We start from the raw sequence: 20,083 nt of genomic DNA on the forward strand, positions 1-20,083 counted from the left end.
ACAAACTCAGTTTTGCAAGAGAGTAGCTTTTCTTGTTCCTTGTATTTAAAATTATGAGATGTTGTATAATTTGGTGTAGTTTTATAGTTTATAACTAGTAAAATATTTGCCACAGCTGGGCATGTGGTGCTTGCCTTTAATTCCAACACTCAGGAGGTGGAGGAGATGAATCTCTGAGTTTGATGCCAGCCTAGACTACAAAGAGAGTTCCAGGACAGCAGGACTACATATCCCACATGGTTCTAGACCCCATTTTTGCCATGGGATAAAGCACATCATCTGTTGAGTGGATTCAAGTCATTTTAATTCTTTCTGAAAGTTACTGCCACTATGTGTAGGGACACTTGTTTCTACCTTAAGAGGGGCAGTTTTAGAGTGGTATGGCATTGACTACAGATCTGAAGGAGCATTGTGTTTTCAGCATTGACTTCCAGATAACTCACTTAAAAGACCTTTTTGAACTGATAGGCCTGCTGCTTCTGGGGGCTGTCCAGGAGGCTCACATCAGAATTGCTTGAGAGACCTTCCAGGTTACAAGTATCTCTGCCTGCTGCAGATAAGATACGGGGTCAGAATTGGCAGCTGTGATTCCAGCCTGTACTGTCATTGCTGTTCCTTTGTGGGGGTGTGATCCCCACATGTTAGCTCATGCTGGCCTGTATGATGCAGCCATTTCTTCAGTTTTTGTGTTGGTGGAGGTGAAATATACTGCTATTCTGCGTGTATTTAGGGGTGGAGATTGGTCAAGATAGACTATTCAGGTCCATTCCATGGGCCATTACAACTTACGTTTTGTATATAGTGTTGTTTTTCTTATAGATAACACCTGCTCATATTTTATCTTTTTTTTTTTTTTTTTTTTTTTTTTTTTTTTTTTTTTGGCTTCTTCACAGAGATTCTTGCAACTCTGAGAGGTCATTCTGGCTTGGTGAAAGGGTTGACTTGGGACCCTGTTGGTAAATACATTGCCTCTCAAGCTGATGATCGAAGCTTGAAGGTATGGAGAACGCTAGACTGGCAGCTGGAGACCAGCATCACCAAACCTTTTGATGAGGTAACTGGGGACAGTCTAGAGCTTGGCCTCAGCCCCTACTATACTTCTTGAGAAGAGAGGGAGCTAGCCATAGTCCAGGCCATGTGGGTGCATGCAGTCTAGGGGTCTGAGCTTTGGGTTAATTAATGAGTTAGGTGATAGAAATCTTTCCTTTTTGAGAAACTGTTCAATGGCCAGCTTTGGCATAAAAATATTTTATTATATTTTTGGTTAACATACAGTCTCTTAGGTTTCCTTCTAACATTTTCAAACATAGTTTATTGTTGTTGGTCTTCCTCTTGCCTGCTCCCTGATTTTCATGCCCTCTCTTGTAGCCTTCTACTGCTGGTAGCGTCCTTTCTGCTCCCATGTTTTGCGTTTTGTTGTGTTCCACTTCCTTAGCAGCTCTTTTTCCCATCTTGTGATCCCCTTTCTGGTTTCATGACCCATATTCTCACATTCTCTGTCTCTCTCTGTCTCTCTCTCCCTCCCTCCCCCAAAGCTGGGATCCATGTCTAAGAGAGAGCATCCAATATTTGTCCGAGTCTAGATTACCTTACTTAATAATTCCCAGATCTATCAGTTTTTCTGCAAGTTTCAGAATTTGATTTTTCTGTACAGCTGAATAAAGTTCCTTTTTGTGTAAGTATACCATATTTTCATCATATGTTCATAATAATACCATATTATCCATTCATTTGTTCGTGAACATCTGGGTAGTAAGTAATGCATCAATAAACATGGATGTGCCAGCATCTCTGTGGTGGGGTAGAGTTGGGTACATGCCCAGGAGTGATAAAGCTGGATCATATAGTATTGTATTTTTTAATTTTTTTGAGACACCACTGTATTGATTTCTTTTTCTTTTTCTTTTTTAAAAAAGATTTATTTATTATGTATACAGCATGTATGACTGCAGGCCAGAAGAGGGCACCAGATCTCATTACAGATGGTTGTGAGCCACCATGTGGTTGCTGGGAATTGAACTCAGGACCTCTGGAAGAGCAGTTAGTGCTCTTAACCGCTGAGCCATCTCTCCAGCCCCTGTATTGATTTCTGTAATGGCTGCACTTCTTGAACCCCATCGGCATTGAATTCCTTTCCCCTATATTCCTATTAGCATTTGTTACTGTCTCTATTCTTCATGATAGACATTCTGACTGGGGTGAGATGGAATCTCAAAGTAGTTTTAATTTGCATTTTCCACAAGGCTAAGGATAGCACACACTTTTTATTTTATCTTATTTTTTTTTTGAGACAGGGTTTCTTTCTCTGTGTAGTTTTGGTGCCTGTCCTGGATCTCGCTCTATAGACCAGGCTGGCCTTGAACTCACAGAGATCGGCCTGGCTCTGCCTCCCAAGTGCTGGGATTAAAGGCGTGCGCCACCACCGCCTGGCAGCACACACTTAATTTTTTTTTTTTTTGGTTTTTCGAGACAGGGTTTCTCTGTAGCTTTGTGCCTTTTCCTGGAACTCACTTGGTAGCCCAGGCTGGCCTCGAACTCACAGAGATCCGCCTGGCTCTGCCTCCCGAGTGCTGGGATTAAAGGCGTGCGCCACCACCGCCCGGCAAGCAGCACACACTTTTAAAAGTATCTAAAAGTATTCTTTTTTTGAGGTCTTTCATTTTATTAGCCCATTTGTTTTTTGGCAGTTTTCCTTTTGGGGGGGGTATTTAGTTTTTGCTGCTCCTTTTAAGAACTTTTTAGACATTTATCTTTGACAGCTTTATACACATGTATGTTTTGTGTATGCACTTGTCTCCCTCCTACTTCCTTTGAACCTTCTTTCTAACTTCCTCTTCCTTTATTTTTGGTCTTTTTTTTTTTTTTCCAGTAGACCTTTGAGTTTAGTTTGGGTTGTTTGTGTGAACATGGCATGAACATGGCTGTTGGGTTATTTACTGGCTCCTGGGCACCGTACCAGTGGCTGTACTTCTGAAGAAAAATGGCTTCCCTCCCCCGGCAGCTGTTTGCAGCTCTTTTTATATTCTGGATAGTAACACACTGTTTGAATAATAGGCGACAAAGCTTTCCTCCTGTTCTGTAGACTGTCTTTTTGCTGTGCTGATAGTTTCCTTTGCTGTGTAGAGCTTTTTGATCCCATTGGTTAATTTTTGGGGCTGTTTTCTGTTTTATTAGACTATTTATTGGTAGATTTTAAAGCTAAAGAGAACCTTATAGCTACCCTGTCGTGTTGTGTGCCTGACTCATGGGCGAAACCCTTTCTTATCTTGGGGAACTTCCATAAGGAAGTTACCTTATGGAATGGCCATGTGGAGGAGGCTGTCTTGGTAGGTTATTGGTTGTGCTTTTGCTTTGTCTGTTGACATTGCAATGTAGGCTAGGGGACCTCTGTTGGGCATGATACAGTTTGTACCATGTGGAGGGAGATCAGACTGCAGTAACTTCTCAGGTACTCTACTGTCTATTTGCATTCTAATTTCATAAGGAATCTGAGTTGAAGATGACTGTTACTCATTAGACAGTAAGTGTGTTTTGTATGTAAAGCAGTACTGGGTGTAGGCAAATAAAAATGGATTGTGATGTTGTGTCTCCCCTTGATGCTTGTTGTCCATGAAAAAGACAGACATTCATGTGAATTGTACATGTATTGAAGGTAGTGTCCACACTACAGAGATAGTAAGGAAGGGGGTTATGTCAGAGAAGGCTTCCTAAAGCATGGGACAGAGGAGTGAATATTTGCAGAAACAGTTTAGTGTTTGCTTACTGGCCATGGTTAACTCCAGTAAGAAACTTAAAATCCCATACTTAGCTCCCCCTAAATCAACACCAGCCGCTGGGCTAGGTCTAGGACTAAGGCCGGATTTCACCTTCCTTGCCTACAGCTGCCTGGTATAGTGGATGTGGCTATCACATCTAGAATTTCTAGAAGTCTTGACTGCTGGGCATGGACTTCTGTGAGCTGATTCTTAGACTGGCTGTAGGAGGACCCTGCATGCCAGTGAAGTCTGGCAGTGCCCTGTAGCCTCTCCTGTAGCCATGCTGCACAGAGGGGGAAGGAGATGCTCCCACTGCAATGGGTCCTGCTCTGCTACTCTGGCACCGTGAAATAAGATCTTAAGCCTGGTCTTGAAGGCTGACCTAGGCCAAGCTTGAGTTTTTTGTAGTAGTAATCCTGTGAAGGGATACCTGTTCCAACCTTCAGGCTAACACAGGACTAGTGCCCTTCTGCTGTGCCTTTTATAGTATATAAGGACTGTACAAACCTCTTCTCCTTCACAGGTGTCCTCACCATTCTTGAGGTGTGGAGATAACCTCAAGGGAGTGGGTAGCACATTACACAGGTTCCTCTTTGGCTTATGGGTGTCTGTGGGTGCTTTTTTTATTGTAGCATTTCTTGAGGATGCTTTGTAGATACTCTGTGCTGGGCCTAACCAGTGCTAGACAGAACCAGTAGGCCAGGGGCCAGATAGATTGGGCCCATGCAGAGCTGGTGAAATAAAGGAATGGTCTTTTTGCAGATTCTGTTTCTGGTGTTTTATGTTCATTCAGGTGGGTAAGCAGAGACTGGATGATGTCACAGTTCCCATTGTCATTTGACAGAGAGCTCTTTCTGGTGTGCCACATAGAGAGACTAGATAGAGTTTAGGCAGAAGTTTGGTGTGTGTCCCATGAACATATATTTGTAAATTACAGTTCACTTTATCCTTGAGGCCAGAGTTTTTCTTGAGCTCCTTTTAAGTTCAGATATTTTTTACAGTGTGGAGGAACGACCCATGTACTCCGGCTTAGTTGGTCACCTGATGGCCATTACCTGGTATCTGCCCATGCCATGAATAACTCTGGTCCCACTGCTCAGATCATCGAACGAGAGGGCTGGAAGACCAACATGGACTTCGTGGGGCACCGGAAAGCTGTGACTGTTGTGGTGAGTGTCCCTCACTGCAGAAATACCAAGCAGCCATCAGTATCATCCTGAGCTGTCTTCTGCAGTGACCTGCATGTGTCTTCCAAGCTTAGGGAGTGCCAGTTTCCCCAAGAAGTCTCTCTAAGACTGTGCCTCATGTAGTCTGAGTGATGGGCTCTGAGAGGCAGTACATTATGATGGTACATCTTTCATTTTATACATGCTTGAATATTTAAGGCTATTTTTGTCAAGTAGGATATGCATGTAGGATTGTTTTATATTTGCCAAAGTCTAAAATGGTAAATGTCTTCTGGATCAGTCTTAGTTAGGAATATTGGTAGCCCAGCAACTAGCCTTTTTTAGGTCTGCCCATAGGTGCTCCCTTACCCATTTCTTGTGAACAAAGAACATTCTGGACACCCTTGAAATGGTGTGTTTCTTATGCCCAGCAGCAGTGGATATGTAGTTGACTGCCTGTGCTGAGAGTACTGGTGTGTGCATCCAGTCTTTGTTGTTGTTTTATGGTGTTGGAGCCCAGGCCTTCTGCATGCTGGGCAAGTGCTCTATCACTGAGTTATGGCAAAGCCTATGTATGCAGAGTCATTGCTCATCTTTTAGGCTTGAAAGAATGTCTTCCACACCGGGTGACTTTAATTAGAATGTCTTGAGTAAAGGGTCATCCAGAACCTGATCACAATGGGTTCTTGATTACATGGGTTTTATTATTGTTTCTTGAGACAGAGTTTCTCTGTGTAGACCTGGCTGTTCTGGAATTCGCCTTGTACACTAGTCTGGCCTTGAACTCACAGAGATCCACCTGCCTCTGCCTCCCGAGTGCTGGGACTAAAGGTGTGCACCAACACTGCCTGGCTGGATTACATGTTTTTTAAATCTATTATAAATAAGTGTAATATATTGTACCTTAAAATATTTTAGGAATAAAATAAAATGGAACTCTTTAAATTTGTTTTGTGTTGGGAGTCCATGTTGGATTTTGAGAGTGAGGCCTTCTTGATAAATGTTTGAAATTACTGATTAATATTTAATACAGTGGTTCTGTGTCACTCTCTTACCTGGTCCTCAACAGCTCTGTAAGAAAATGGCACTTACCTTACCAGGACCCACAAAACTTTGAAAGACCCTCTAATCTAACCAGTGGTTGTAGAAAGTCAAACCCTGGGCACACATCTTCCACATTCCATCTTGTCCCATATCTGTTCTTCTGGTCACTCCTGCCTGCCCTCAGGAGGGGAAAGCTCTTTGTGCTGATACCAGGCTCTCAGGAGCCACCCTTTACAATTCTAAGAGCTCTGTTCTCTTAATCTATGAAGATGGCACAGCACTCACTCTGTGTTCCAGTCTTTATTGAGGCATCAGCTCTCTAGGCCAGCAGGCAGTTAAGGAGGTCATTGTCCATTAGTCATCAGTCAGATAAATACAGTGAGGGGAGAAGGGATTAAGAGGACCTCCTGCTAGTCCCTTTGGCCTCTCTTAAGAGATACAGTGAGAGGCTGGAGATGGAGACATGGCTCCGCGGTTCAGAGCACTGGCTGCTGCTCTTCCAGAGGAACCGAGCTCGGTTCCTAGCACCTGTGTGGCCGCTCACAGCCATCTGTAACTCTGGTTTCCCTCTTCTGGCCTCCACGGGAACTGCAAGTTGTGGTGCACCAGCGTACATGCAGACAAAACACTCACACCAAAAAGAAAAGGCCTGGGGGGTTGGCATGGGGATGCAGTGAGCAGGCCATTGTGTCTGAAGTCCCCTAGCAAGCTCAGCTTCTCTTCAGGTCCCAAGGCTAACTGCCAGGCGAGGATTCTAGTAGTTCTTATTCCCTTGACCTGTCTGCTGGCTTCATAAATAGAGTGGTAGTGCTGTCTTCAAATCTTCATTTTACCGTTCTATACATTTATTTTCTGACCTTGAGCTTTCATTTGCATCATCAGCAAAATACCTCAGTGTAGTTTTCAAGGTAGAATCATGAGTACTCAGTGCCAAGCTTGGGGTCTGTGAGGAATTCCTGTCTGTGGGCTGGGAATTTGGTGTGTTTCTGATGCGTGGTGTTCTAGTTTGCGTTCTAATAACCAAAAGCAGCTTGGGTAGGAAAGGATTTATTTGGATTGCACATCCTGATTATAGTCCATCATTGGGGGGAAGTCAGGACAGGAGCCATGGAGGAAGGCTGCTTCCTGAGTAGGTTTCTCTGATTTGCTGAACTTGCTTTCAACCCAGGACCACCTGCCCAGGGGTGGCACTGAACCACAGTGGGCTGGACCCTCCCATATCAATCATTAATCAAGAAAATGCCCATCAGATACACCCAAAAGTCAGTCTGATGGATGGAGGCAGCTCCTCAATTGAGATTCCAGAAAATGCCCCACAGACACACCCAAAGGTCAGTCTGATGGAGGCGGTTCCTCAGTTCTGATTCCTTCTTCCCAGAAGAATCTACTTTGTGTCAAGTTGATAAAAACTACTCAGAACACTTAAGCATAGGAGCATCTTGGTACTTGATTATTTATTTTAACTTTGGTTGTTTGGCTTTAGAAATTCAACCCAAAAATCTTCAAAAAGAAGCAGAAGAATGGGAGTTCTGCAAAGCCCAGCTGCCCATACTGCTGCTGTGCTGTCGGCAGCAAGGACCGCTCCCTCTCTGTTTGGGTAAGCGCCTGAGCTTTGGTTGCAGGGGAAGGCTGTGGACTGGGAAGATGTTTTTGATGGTGTTCAGTGTATTCCTTACCCTGTACCTGGGGTCAGCGCCTTTTCAGAAGCACACAGGCTCTCCTGCTGTTTATAAAGAAGAGACTGGGTCTGGGCCTGGCCAAGAGAGGGTACCCCGACCCCGCCTGGAGCTCCTTCAGCTGCCAGTGTTGTCGCTGGCCTGTTGTATTTGCTCTCTGCTAAGAAGTCCTTGTGTCTATGTAGAATATAGATAGAGCGTGCTCACCTGGAAGGGCCAGTTGAGTGACTTGTCATGTCTGTGTCTGTTTTGCTGTCACTACCACCTTGAATACTTCCCATCCCTGCCTTTAGCAAGGCAGCTGCACTAATAGCCTCTCAAAATAGACGAGTTTGGCCTGTTCTTGAACTTAATGTAAATGCAGTTGCTCGGTGCATACTTTTTTTTTTTTTTTTTTTTTTTTAGCATAGTGGGTTTTGAAATTCTTGAGTGTTATATTTAACAATATTTTTTTCTTACTGTGTAGGTTTTAATTGTATGAGCATACCATGTGTTTTCCTGTGGACAGATATTAAGGTTGTTGTAGCTGAGACACAGTCTTTTTGTGAGGCCCAGGTTGGCCTTGAGCTCCTCCTGCCATCCTGTCCTGCCAGTATTGACTTCTTTATGTAATTAGTTAGTACCTCCATTTACGTGTCCATCTGGGTAAGACTGTCTTGTTCTCCTTGCTAGGAAGTAGCAAATAGCAGTGACACTATAGTGGAGGGAGGTGCTGTCTTAAGCCTATTTGGACCTAACTCTGTGTGGTCCATTGTGCAGATTCTCAGCATATATTCAGTGATGGGTTGAGAATGAACTGTGTCTGTTTTCCAAGTTAGGGCTTAGAAAGGTTAAATTCCTTATTACCAGAGGCTCTGATGTTCTGTGACCTGAGACAACTCCATATTCACTGCAGACTGTGATCATAACTACTCGGTGCATACTAGCATGCTGAAAGTCACTCAGTCAGTCAGTCACAAACACACACACACACACACACACACACACACACACACACACACACACACACACATTTTAAAAAATTAAATTAAAACTGTTTCTTCAAAAGCAGAATATATTTGAGGTTATATATTTCAAAGTCACCCTCTAGCTACATGCATTACAATTTATACAGAGAAATATGTTGCTGGAAGGGATCCAGGTAGCATTCACTTCACACCCACTCTGGATGTTTGCTTACAGTGAACAGTTCATGGCATGCTCTTCTGGAGTCCCTCTATCTCAGGTCATAAAGGGTGTTGCTTAAGTTTGATAGAATTCTGTGATCAGGTAGGTATACATACTCCAGATTTTCATGGGAAATAGACAAAGTTGTTTTCTGGAAGTAGAATTATGGTGGGCCAAGATACTTAGTATAGGATCCAGGTAGCTCAGATTCAGTGTTCCCCTCAAGTCTTAGGTGGCTGTATCTCCTCCTTGCCCACACACCAGGTTGCAGTACAAGGCAGAGTAGATCAGCCTCCCACAACCTGCACAAGGGAGCCCATCACCATATGGACAAATGCATTCTTACCAGATCCATGAGACTTGACTCTGGGCACTGGTCTGAGAGATGGTATTGGTTATAATGTTAGAATGACTAGCTGGTGAACATGCACCTGCTGAATATTTTATAAGCACCTTCAAAAGATTTTCGAAGCATATTCAATTGTGGATTTATGGTATGTGCAATACAAAGATATCCACAGACATATGCTTTATTTTGAAGACTAAAATAAATATTTGCAAGTTCATCAGTTTTTTTTTAAAAACTTATTTATTTTTATTTTATGAGTTTTTTGAATACATGTATGTATGTGTACCATGTGTGTGCCTGGTTGCCTGTGAAGGCCAAAAGAGGGTGTCCATCTCCTGGAACTGAAATTATAGTTGATTGTTATCTTCCATGTGGGTGCTGGGGACTGAGCTTGTATGCTCTGTAAGACATTAATTTGCTTTAACCGCTGAGCCATTTCTCCAGACCCCTTCCCTCATTTTACCTGTGTATCTGTATGTGTGTGTGTGCATGTGCTTGTGTGTGCGCATATTTGAGCACATGTGCACATGTGTCCTGTGGCCAGAAGGTGTTGGATCTTGTGGAGCTGTCGTGGTCGTGAACCACCTGATGTGGTACTAGAACTGAATTCAGGTCCTCTGGAGAGCAGCAAGCTCTTGACTCTTGCTAAGCCAGCCTCCAAACACTTACTGAAGTTTAACAGTTTACTCTGTGTGTACACTAAGAGCAGTTTGTATCGGTGTGTGTTTGTGAGATACCTGACACACAGGGTGAGCCTGCGTGATTTATGTAACTATTTACAGGAGCCTTGGGGAATGTGGACCAGAGCTCAGTGCCCAGAGAAGGTGAGCTGTGTTCTTTCTGAGACCATCTCATCCTGCTCTGTAGATTCTCTGCTTTTGTTGTTACTGAATGAATGTACAAAGCTGTGCCCACACCGGACTGTAGCTTCTCTAGTATGTGAATTTCTGGCAGGTCTTAGTTTCCCCAGCTTGGGGTTTTAGCAGTTGTGACTGGATTGAGTTGAATATACCATGAATGTTAGTGGAAGTGACTGAAGCTCATGGCACATAAAGATGGTTTAGCTGAGTGCATGAGCTGGTTCTCAGTGATTTCATTAATTTTGACATTTTCTTCCCATAGCTCACGTGTTTGAAACGGCCTCTGGTTGTCATCCATGAGTTGTTTGACAAGTCCATCATGGATATTTCCTGGTAAGATGGGTTCTACTGCATGCATTGGCTACTACAACATGAGACCTTTTGGGTATATTAGGGCCAGGCAGCTTGTTCACCTTCCCCTGGCAATTGCAGACTCCAAGGTGCTGTTTGCAATCTCCTCAGGCAGCAGCAGCAGCTCTGTCCTGCTGCTGGGAGAATGTCACCACAGATAGGGTTTGTTATAGGAAACGTTGCTTAGACAAAGTGGGATTCTTGTAGGTTTATAGCAAATAAGCTTCTCAAGATTTATAAAACAGGAATTGAAAACATTTAGAAAACCTGGTAAGCAATTCTTTGCACTGGTGCGTAGCCCTAAAGGGTACCAGAGGCTATGATTATTGCCCTTCTTTGTCTGCCCCTGTGCTCTGGCCACAGAAGGGAACCTTAGGCTTCTGGCATTCATCTCAGTATTCTCTGAGCATCCTGATGGTCCAGTTATGTGGTGTGGATGGCCGTCTCAAGTGCATTGTCCCACCTAGACTGCTGACAGCTGTTTCTTTCAGGACTCTGAACGGGTTGGGTATCCTGGTATGTTCCATGGACGGCTCTGTGGCATTCCTTGATTTCTCCCAGGATGAACTTGGAGACCCCCTGAGTGAGGAGGAAAAGGTAGGTTTGTGGCCTACAAGCTGCCACAATAGCTCTGAGGTCCCTTTACTTGGGTTCTCTTCTTATGGAAGACATAGATACATTAAGTGTTCTAACATGTTTGCTTTTTATATATTATGTAATCGTTTTTGAAAAAAATGGATTAATAAACACTCGTGTCAGAAATAAGTATTGGAACAAAGAATCAACTGGGCACTTCTGCCTAAGCCAAGATAGGCAGTATCCAGAAGGGGGCTTTCACTCTGGGAAAGAGTCTACGTCACTTCCGTGGGGTTCTTGTTATGTCACTGTCTTTATCCTGTTGTTTATGCTGGCATAGCAGCAGTTATGTGACCAGTTAATACTGGTCATTCTTAGTGTCTGTGCCAGGCTCTGGGCCAAATATGGACTTTGCTTATCTTTTAAACTACATACAATTGCTGGGTGCAGTTGCAAACATCTTTAATCCCAAAGAGGCTAAAGAGAGTTCAGGGCCAGCCTGGGCTATACAATGAGGCTAGTTTAAAATGAATAAATTAACAAAACAGAACAAAAATCTGCAAAGTGAGGCTTATAAATACTGGGGATAGAACCCAGGGCCTCACATATAGTGAGCAAACGCTGTACCCACTGAGCTCCATCCTTAGAAATTTATGTTTTAAGGTATTTTAAGGAATGTCTGTATGGTATTGAGGCCTACCAATGGAGAACTATTTTTTTTAATGTTAAAAAAAGAAAAGATAAAGTTGAAAGCTTGGTAGAAAACTTGACAAGACATTCTTTGCTCCTAGTGACCAAATTTAGTTATTGAAAAGTAGGTGCTGGAATAAGCCAGTGATTCCATGGAGATCTGTTTGTTATTGTTTCTTAACATTGTGTTTGACTTAGGCCCTCTTTTTTCCTAGTTTGTTTTTTTCCCCCCTTTCTTTCTTCAGTTTCTCTGCAACCCCTTTCTTCCTTGATGCCATAATAAAGGACTAGTTATTTTATAAAAGTAACATTTATAAAGCAGTTCTCATCTGTTTCATCAGTGAGGTAACCAAGCCTAAGAAAATAGCACAGTCCTTTGTCAGGACTGTTCTGTCCTTAGTTCAAGAGTGGATGTGTGAACTGGGCCTGCTGCCCTGGAGCCAGGTTTCTTCCCCAATGTCTCTTCTCAGAGCATGGGGCCTCCCTGTACCTCTGTATGGGCTTTGGGAAAGGCTCTGCTTTACCTGCTGTAGACACAGAAACTGTTCTTTCTACCGACAGACTTTTGCCAACCGTTAATGGGGTATTATATCCATTTGTCTGAATGGAGCTCTGTGGAAGCCCAGAGCAGGTCAGCAGCTATCCTCTTAGTGATGCTGTTGCTGGGGGTAAGCTACTCTTAATCTACTGTGCGACGCCACCACCCTCAACTGAGATTTAAATCCCTTGGGGTGGAGCTCTACCTTATGCACTGTGCCTGGAATGGGGGGCAGCCTGTCAGTTTTCTTTTAAGAAGGAATAAGTTTCTGAGTGATCTCGAATCTTCACTGTGCCTTGTCTCTGTCATCAAGGACCCTTGGACCCTTCAGTGCCTCTTGGAGAGTCACTGTGAGAGCATACAGAAGAATCCTGTGTATCTTACCTTTCCCGATCATTGGCAGTGACCCTGTGTTTAAGGAACTCTAGAAAAATCTTGGTCCAGGCAAATTTTGGCTTAAGATTACAGAGGTTGATTTGAGAGAATGAACAGGAGACAGGATGGTAGAAGGGAAGGTTCCTGGGGCTACACAGGTCCTACAGGAGTTAGTTTCAAAGTCCCTGTCGTAGAAAACTGCTACTAACTGGACATCATCTGGTGTGAGCCAGATCCCTGTTACCTCTAGTCCCTATGTCCTGGGACTAGACAGGCAGGGTACAGCACTGTCATTTGCACATCTTTTTGTGGATCCACTTCTCAGCATGTTTTTATGAAAACTGTTTACTACGGTGTTCTGGGATGCTGCCCCTCCTCTCCTGAGGTTCCTTATGGCATAGGATTAAGAAGGGCCTAGGGCTGGGAGGAGATCCTGCTCAGAAGTACCATGATAGGGTAGCTGAGAAGCCTCCTGTGCTCTTGAGATATAATGCTAGTTGCATGGGGACCTTTTGCCATGGTGGCTGGCATCCACCAGAGCACAGAGAGCAGGTTGGTTCTGTGAGAGTGCTTAGGGTTCTTGGTATGATGTAAGAACTTCAGTTACCAATTTAGGCATCTGCATTTCAGTTGAGACAGTACCCATTGACATTTGTTTTGCACCAGTCAGTGTAAAAGGTGATTTCTTGTCCCTGTCTCCCCACCTGTAGATGCATAGAAGGCTGTCAACATCTTGTGAAAGATGAGAGATTTTGACAGGTTTGTCTAGGCAGTGACAGGCAGTTGAGTGGGAACTGATGGTGAGCTGGCCTCTGGGGCCATTCTGCTCTTAGAACCAGGAGAGTCAGCACTGTAGTGCACCTGCTGGTGGGCAGCTGTGGCCATGGTGATACTCACACCCATGGTCAAACCTCTCCCTGCTTCCTACAGAGCCGCATTCACCAGTCCACCTATGGCAAGAGCCTGGCAATCATGACCGAGGCCCAGCTTTCCACAGCTGTTATTGAGAACCCCGAAATGCTCAAGTACCAGCGGAGACAGCAACAGCAGCAGTTGGACCAGAAGAATGCCACGGCTAGGGAGACAAGCTCAGCATCCTCAGTCACGGGTGTGGTCAATGGAGAAAGTCTGGAAGATATCAGGAAGGTGAGGGCATGTCCCAGGGGCACTAAAGACATTAGCACATGCACAGAGACAGCAAAAGGAATGAACAGATGGAACATGGCACAGGAGGCCTGGACAGGGTACAAAGATAGGACCGGGGCATGAGTGGTAGTGAAGAGGGTGTGCGGTGAGTATGGGGCTAGACCCATAACCAGCTGGGACCCACACTAATAATGACTTGAAATACCTTCATCAGAGGTCTTACCCAAGGGAGCCATAGAAGAGATTGTCCTTTGCAGGAACTGCAAAGCCTCCTCCTACTCATCTCTTTAGGAGAGTAGATGCTGAGAAATTAGATTACTTGCCCTCAGAGTTGTGTGGGCTCCCCTTCTTCTGGAAGCCTGTATGTCACTGATGGACAGGGATAATGGGACAGGGCAGCAGAAGAGACATGGAGCTTACTGAGAACTGAAATTATGTCCAGGAGCTTGTGGAGGTCAGCCAACCTCTCCCAGGTCATTCTGATGGAATATGTGATTAGGAATCCCAGTTACAAGCCTTTCATGAAGGAAGGCTGCTGTGATAACAGTCAGCATGGAAGCCAGACATGGTGGCTCATACCTATAATTCTAGCACTTGGCAGCCTGAGGCAGGAGGGTCACTACAAATTTGAACCCATCCTGGGCTGTATAATGTGTTCTAGTTCACAGAGTGGTACAGAGTGACATGTTTATTTTTTTATTTTTTATTTTAAATAAATAAAGTTGGTTTGCAAGTCCCACTTTGTGGTAAGAGTGTAACTCACAGGTTCAGACCCTAAGGCCCCTGTAGTACCTAATGGCTGTTGGATGTCGTGTGCTTACAACCTAAGTTTGGTCATGTCTGATATTGATGGCAGAGAAGAAGGCTCTTAGAACCGGTTCATCTGGGAGCTTTCTGTTCTTCTTCACTGTGTTGAAAATCAAGCACATGCCCTGCTAAACATGTCTGCGTGAGAGCTGCTTGACTTTCTTTGTATCAACAAGGCTATAGAAAGGAGAATTAGAATACATTTCCTTAGAAGCCCTATTTTTCATCATGATACATGACATACCCATATTTAATGCATGCACCCTAACAGTGAAACAGAGACAGAAGCACAGAATACTGCCCTATGACAGTATAAGTAGTCAAATTCATAGGAGCAGAAAGAATAGTGGGCTCCAGGGGCTTGGAACACAGCATGAGCACCATGTCTCAGTCCTGGAGTTCTGTTGTGGAGTGTGAAGACTGCAGTTACCAATACTGTAGTTCATATTTATTTCCTAAAAGAGCTAAGTGTTTTCATCATGAAGGGAAAAGAAGAAACAGCTTTATTTTTTGATTCTGGATGTGGTTAGCTGAAACTTTTGTGTTCATTTATTCGACTCTCCTTTGCCAGAATCTTCTGAAGAAACAAGTGGAAACACGGACAGCAGATGGTCGGAGGAGAATCACGCCTCTCTGCATAGCACAGCTGGATACTGGGTACTCATTCATTCACCAAGCTTTCTGTGACCTTGTCTGGGGAGGTCTTCTTCTCTTTTGCCAGTTAGCCAGTTAGGGTCTTGGAAGACTCTGGGTCCAACCACCACATGCTCAAAACCCTCTGGTCCCCAGAGAGCTCCCCATACACTCTTGACACACGTGGAAGGGTAGGGACTGAGTGGCCTGAGGCCAGGATGTCTCCGTTTGCTAGCTGTCTACTTTGCCATGCTGCTGGCAAGGTATTGCAGGACAAGAAAGGAAGTTACATTTCTTCCTTTTATAAGAGTTTGTTTTTTCCTAGTTATGAAAGATCTATAGTTGGAAAATTAGAAAGATAGCAAAAAGTTCAAAGAAGAGGATAAATATCATTCTCCAGCTTCTGTTATCATCTTGATATCTGTATTTCTAGTCTTTCCCCACTTGTTACTGTATCTTCACCTTTCATCCACTAAATAAATAGTCCTCTGAAGCATTGCTTGCTGATTATCCAGATTTCTATCGTCTGAATGCACCATGAGTTAACGAACCAGCTCCTTAATTGTGGACTTCTAGTTTGTGTCCAGTTTTTGTTGACTGTTGAACACACACTTGACTGTCCTCATGGGTAATTCCTCAACTGGAACTGATGGACAGAGGGTAGGGCTCTGAGATCCATTGCTTGCTCTGTGGAGGGGCGGGGGAGGTATGGCCTCTTTACATTTGTTGTCTGCCTCTGTGCGGTCAGGCATGTGTTTGTACCGATTGATCTCTAGGAATGACATGTGCTGAGTCAAAGGGTGCTGAGTCCTACTGTGAAAGCAGTAGTCCCCACTGTCACTGTCTCTGGTTTCAAACCCACACAGTGATCCGCTCAGGGCATCAGGAAGTCTTTCGCAGAGACCGTACAGTAGTCTTTACATTTTGCGGTTGCCCATCCATGAGACAATATTCCTTGTCTCCCTTGAAAGCTAAAGAGGTTTCATTCATTGTGCTAACCCTAACTCTCAGGCTAGGTGTACCAACTGCCTGTTCAGAACCTGCTCTCTTGACTCCTCTGAGAGGAGTGATTTAACCTTCACTACTCCCACACCCCTTTATAGGGTTGAGGCCGTCTGCCTAACTTAGTAGAATCAAGTGTGGAAATGTGATTTGAACACTGCAGGCCTGTGGTAGGGAAAAAGGTGGTGGTGGTGGTGAACTTTCAGTGGATCTTTTCATGCCTTAAATGGAAGGTTTACAACAATCAAGAGGCAGAGGAAATGGGGTCTTTCTGGCTGGCCTTGAGTCAGCTTTCTACTACTGGGCACTTAATTCTGTTATCAGAACTTGATTATTTTTGTTAAAAATTTTTACCTTCCTGGCCAGGCCGTGATTTGCACACACCTTTAGTCCTAGCACTCAGGAGACAGAAGCAGGTGGATCTGTGAGTTTGAGGCCAGCCTGGTCTATAAAGTGAGTTCCAGAACAGCTAGGACTGTTACATGGAGAAACCTTGTCTGGAAAAACAAAGAAACAAAAGAATTAAAAGGATGAGAGACTTTGCTAAACTCTAAATTTATATATGTACATATAAATATAAATAAAATTACTAAAATTAGAATATTGCTGGAGAAGAAATTGTGTTCACCCTCCTTAAAGCCACCAGATTAGGAAGCCTTCACAGGGGGACTTCTAATAACATGTTATATATTCTAGTTTGTAGATAAAAAAGAAACTTGCATCCAAATGTAACACAGATGCTGATTCCCTATAGTGTATCACATAGTCCCGACTATTCAGGAGACTGAGGCAAGATGAACATGTGAGCTCAGGCTTGGACCATAGACTTGGTCACCACAAAGAACTTAATAAATTTCAAGCTCATGTAGTTTCTGGATGTCAGTGCAGAATCTTAAATAACACAGTAATATGGAGAACCTTATAGTGTTTTGAGATGCTGATTTCAGGGCTGGACATGATGACGCATACCTTTGATCCTTGCTCTTGAGAGGCAGAGGAAGACAGAAATCTGTGAGTTTTAGGCTTATCTTGTCTACATAGGGAGTTCCAGGCCAGCCAGGTCAGCATAGCTATCTCAAAAAATAAAAATAAAACAAATCTAATAAAGCTTTAGGTAACAATGTTCAAAATTGTGGGAAATAATTTAAGTCTATACATCAGCTGATCAAAACAAATGAAATAATCACCTCCATAGTTGTTCTAAGGGGCATTTTGATAAAATTCAGCATTGTTCTGACTTCAATTTAATACAAGTAGATAGAAGCTTCATTAACTGCTAAATAGTCTTTCATATCACATTTAGAAATGAAATGACTTTTGACTCTCTTGATTATAATTTAATGTTCCTCTTGAGGCTCTTTGTAGTTAGTCAACACTTGAGTTCCAAAGGAGAACATGAAACGTGTTGTTATTCAAGAATGATATGATCTAGAGGAGCATCGTCGGAAATGCTGAGGGTAGCAAAAGAAAACAATAAAGCTCACTGTGCTTCTGCATGCTGCTTATTCCAGCTTAGAAAGTAGAGGCAGGAGGCTCCAAAGTAGAACCGTGTCCTGTAAAAACTCCATGAGTAAAAGCATGCACATTTGAGAGAGTGGGCACTTGCTGGATACAAATGACCAGGCAATACCTTTAGAAGCAGTTCCTTTACAAGATAGGAAGGAAGAAATTGCATTCACAAATGATTTTTTTTCCTTCTAAAAGACAACATCTTACTCTGTTGCCCAAACCAGTCTTGAACTTGGGGGTACAAGTAACCTTTCCCCTCACCCTCCTGAGTAGCAGGGCTTAGAGATGGACTCTGTAAACCTGTGAAGAAAGTTTAAGGATCCACTTAGTGGGCTGGGGAGATGCTCCGTGGGGAAAGTGCTTGCTGCCCAAGCGTGAGGACCTGGGTTTCTATCCCCAGCGTCTTCGTACTGGTGTGTGTGCCTGTGTTTGTGTTTCTGTGTGTGCACAGCCAGATCTTTGGGGCTTACTGGCTGGCCATTTTAACTGAGTTGGTGAGCTCCAGGTTCAGTCAGAAAAATGATGTCTAAAAAAGAATAAGATGGAGAGTGACAGACAAGATATCTGACACGGACCTTTGAGCTCCACAGGTGCATGTACAGATATATGCACTTCTCAGAATTTTGAGGGACCTAAAGAAAACCCAACAAAATAAAACTAGAAAGATAGGTTACTGACTAGCTAAGATGACTCGATATCAAGACTGCCAGTTATTCCTAAACAAATTTAATATGAACCAAGAGAAATAGCCATAGTTTTCAGAATTATAAAGGTTATTCTGAAGATATATGGAGAAATAATAATATTTAAGGTATTTCAGAAGGAAAAAGACAGGGATTGATTAGGGAAGACTAACTCTACCAGAAATTAAAATATAAAAGATAACATGTTTTAAACCTGGGAGATACTGACATGTGAGTCGGCAGACCGATGGAATGTTATACAATTTCTAGAAAGGCCTAAATATTCAAGGAAGTTTGTGTGTGGGTGTTGGTGTGCATCTGGAAGTGTTTGTGCATGCGTGTGGAGGCAGAAGCCATCATAGGTGTCTTCCTCCATTGCTCGCTACTGTATTTTTTTTAGACAGGATCTCTCCCTGGACCTGGAACTAACTAATTCAGCTAGTTTAGCCGACAAACACCAAAGGTTCTGTCTTCACCTCCCCAGCACTGGGATTACACATGGCGTGGTGCTTGGCTTTTTTTGTGGTTGTTGGAGATCTAAACTCTGGTCCTCATGATTTTGTGGGAAGTAGTTTACCAACTGAGTTCTTGCATTACCTACTTCAAGGACGTTTAAAAAAAAAAAAAAAAAAGACAAAGTCTCACTATGTAGACCTAGCTGGCCTGGAACTCATCGTGTAGACTAAGCTGGCTTTGAACTCACAGAGATCCACCTGCTTCTGTCTCCTGAGTGCTGGGATTAAAGGTGTGCACCGCCATGCCTACCCTAAGGGAGTGTTAAAGCCAGTGTCTCAGTTAGTGATGAAGCTTTGGCCAGTTCAATAAATGAGAACCAGGATGATTTGTGACTGTAGAAACCACATTGGATCCCACCCTCTTTAGCCATTTATATCTACAGCTTAGCAGTTTTTTGCTTGTTTTATTGTTTCATTTTTTTTCTTGTTGTTGTCACTTAAAACTTTTGTTTTGAAAAACAAGGTCTTACTTTGTAGCCTTAACTGGCCTGGAACTCCATATGTAGACCAGGCTGGCCTCGAACTTATAGAAATCCACCTTCCTTTGCCTCATGATTGCTGGTGTTGAAGGTGTATGCTGCCATGCCCTGGCCTTAAAACCTTTTGCTTACAATTTTATAAGAGTCTGTAGAAAAATAACCTTATAATATCATAGATAAAAGATGTTTTTCATAAATGACATAAAGTTTAAAACACACCAAAATGACATTGTTTTAGCCAGGCTAAAATATTATATTAACAAAAAAAACTTATTCTCATTTGTTCACTTCTCCCAAGTCAGATGTTTCTATATGAAAAAATTTAATGTTATATCGAGATAACTGCAGATCAAAACTATAGTAAAATACTACTTATTATCTATCAAATTGACAGATAGCAAGAAATTTGATAAAACTGTTAAGTGGGGGCCTTGCAGGGCAGGCTACTCGAGGCCTGCCTAGGGCTACAGAGTGAGTTCACTGCCAGCTTGGATAACCTACTAAGACTTTTTATCAAAATAAAAAATCATGCTCAGTGTTATTGCAGTTGCTTTTTATGTGTAAGGCTTTGGATTCTATCCCAGTACCACAAAACCAACCACAAATAAACACAACCACCACCACTAGCATGACAACCAAAAAAACCTGTTAGGTTGTTGGGAAACAGACACTCTCCTAAGTGGCTTGTGAGTTAACCACAAAGGAGAGAGCTTTAGAAATGCTTATCAAAACCATGTATAATCATTCCATTTGCTCCATTAC

General features: G+C 43.2%; 1 protein-coding gene across 4 annotated transcripts in view; it reads left to right on the top strand.

Annotated features, from left to right (window-relative positions):
- Positions 1 to 20,083, top strand: part of LOC128111847 (protein HIRA) — a 90,393-nt gene that overhangs the window by 32,490 nt on the left and 37,820 nt on the right. For all 4 annotated transcript variants that reach the window (XM_052740293.1, XM_052740295.1, XM_052740294.1 and 1 more), the window contains 7 exons: positions 894 to 1,054; positions 4,757 to 4,924; positions 7,449 to 7,562; positions 10,280 to 10,350; positions 10,860 to 10,965; positions 13,478 to 13,693; positions 15,072 to 15,157. In XM_052740293.1, the coding sequence (XP_052596253.1) occupies positions 894 to 1,054; positions 4,757 to 4,924; positions 7,449 to 7,562; positions 10,280 to 10,350; positions 10,860 to 10,965; positions 13,478 to 13,693; positions 15,072 to 15,157 (922 nt within the window). The remainder of the gene's footprint in view (positions 1 to 893; positions 1,055 to 4,756; positions 4,925 to 7,448; positions 7,563 to 10,279; positions 10,351 to 10,859; positions 10,966 to 13,477; positions 13,694 to 15,071; positions 15,158 to 20,083) is intronic.

Source organism: Peromyscus californicus, unplaced genomic scaffold (genome assembly GCF_007827085.1).
Source record: "Peromyscus californicus insignis strain IS unplaced genomic scaffold, ASM782708v3 Scaffold_16__1_contigs__length_79575227, whole genome shotgun sequence".
NCBI classification, from domain to species: Eukaryota; Metazoa; Chordata; class Mammalia; order Rodentia; family Cricetidae; genus Peromyscus; species Peromyscus californicus.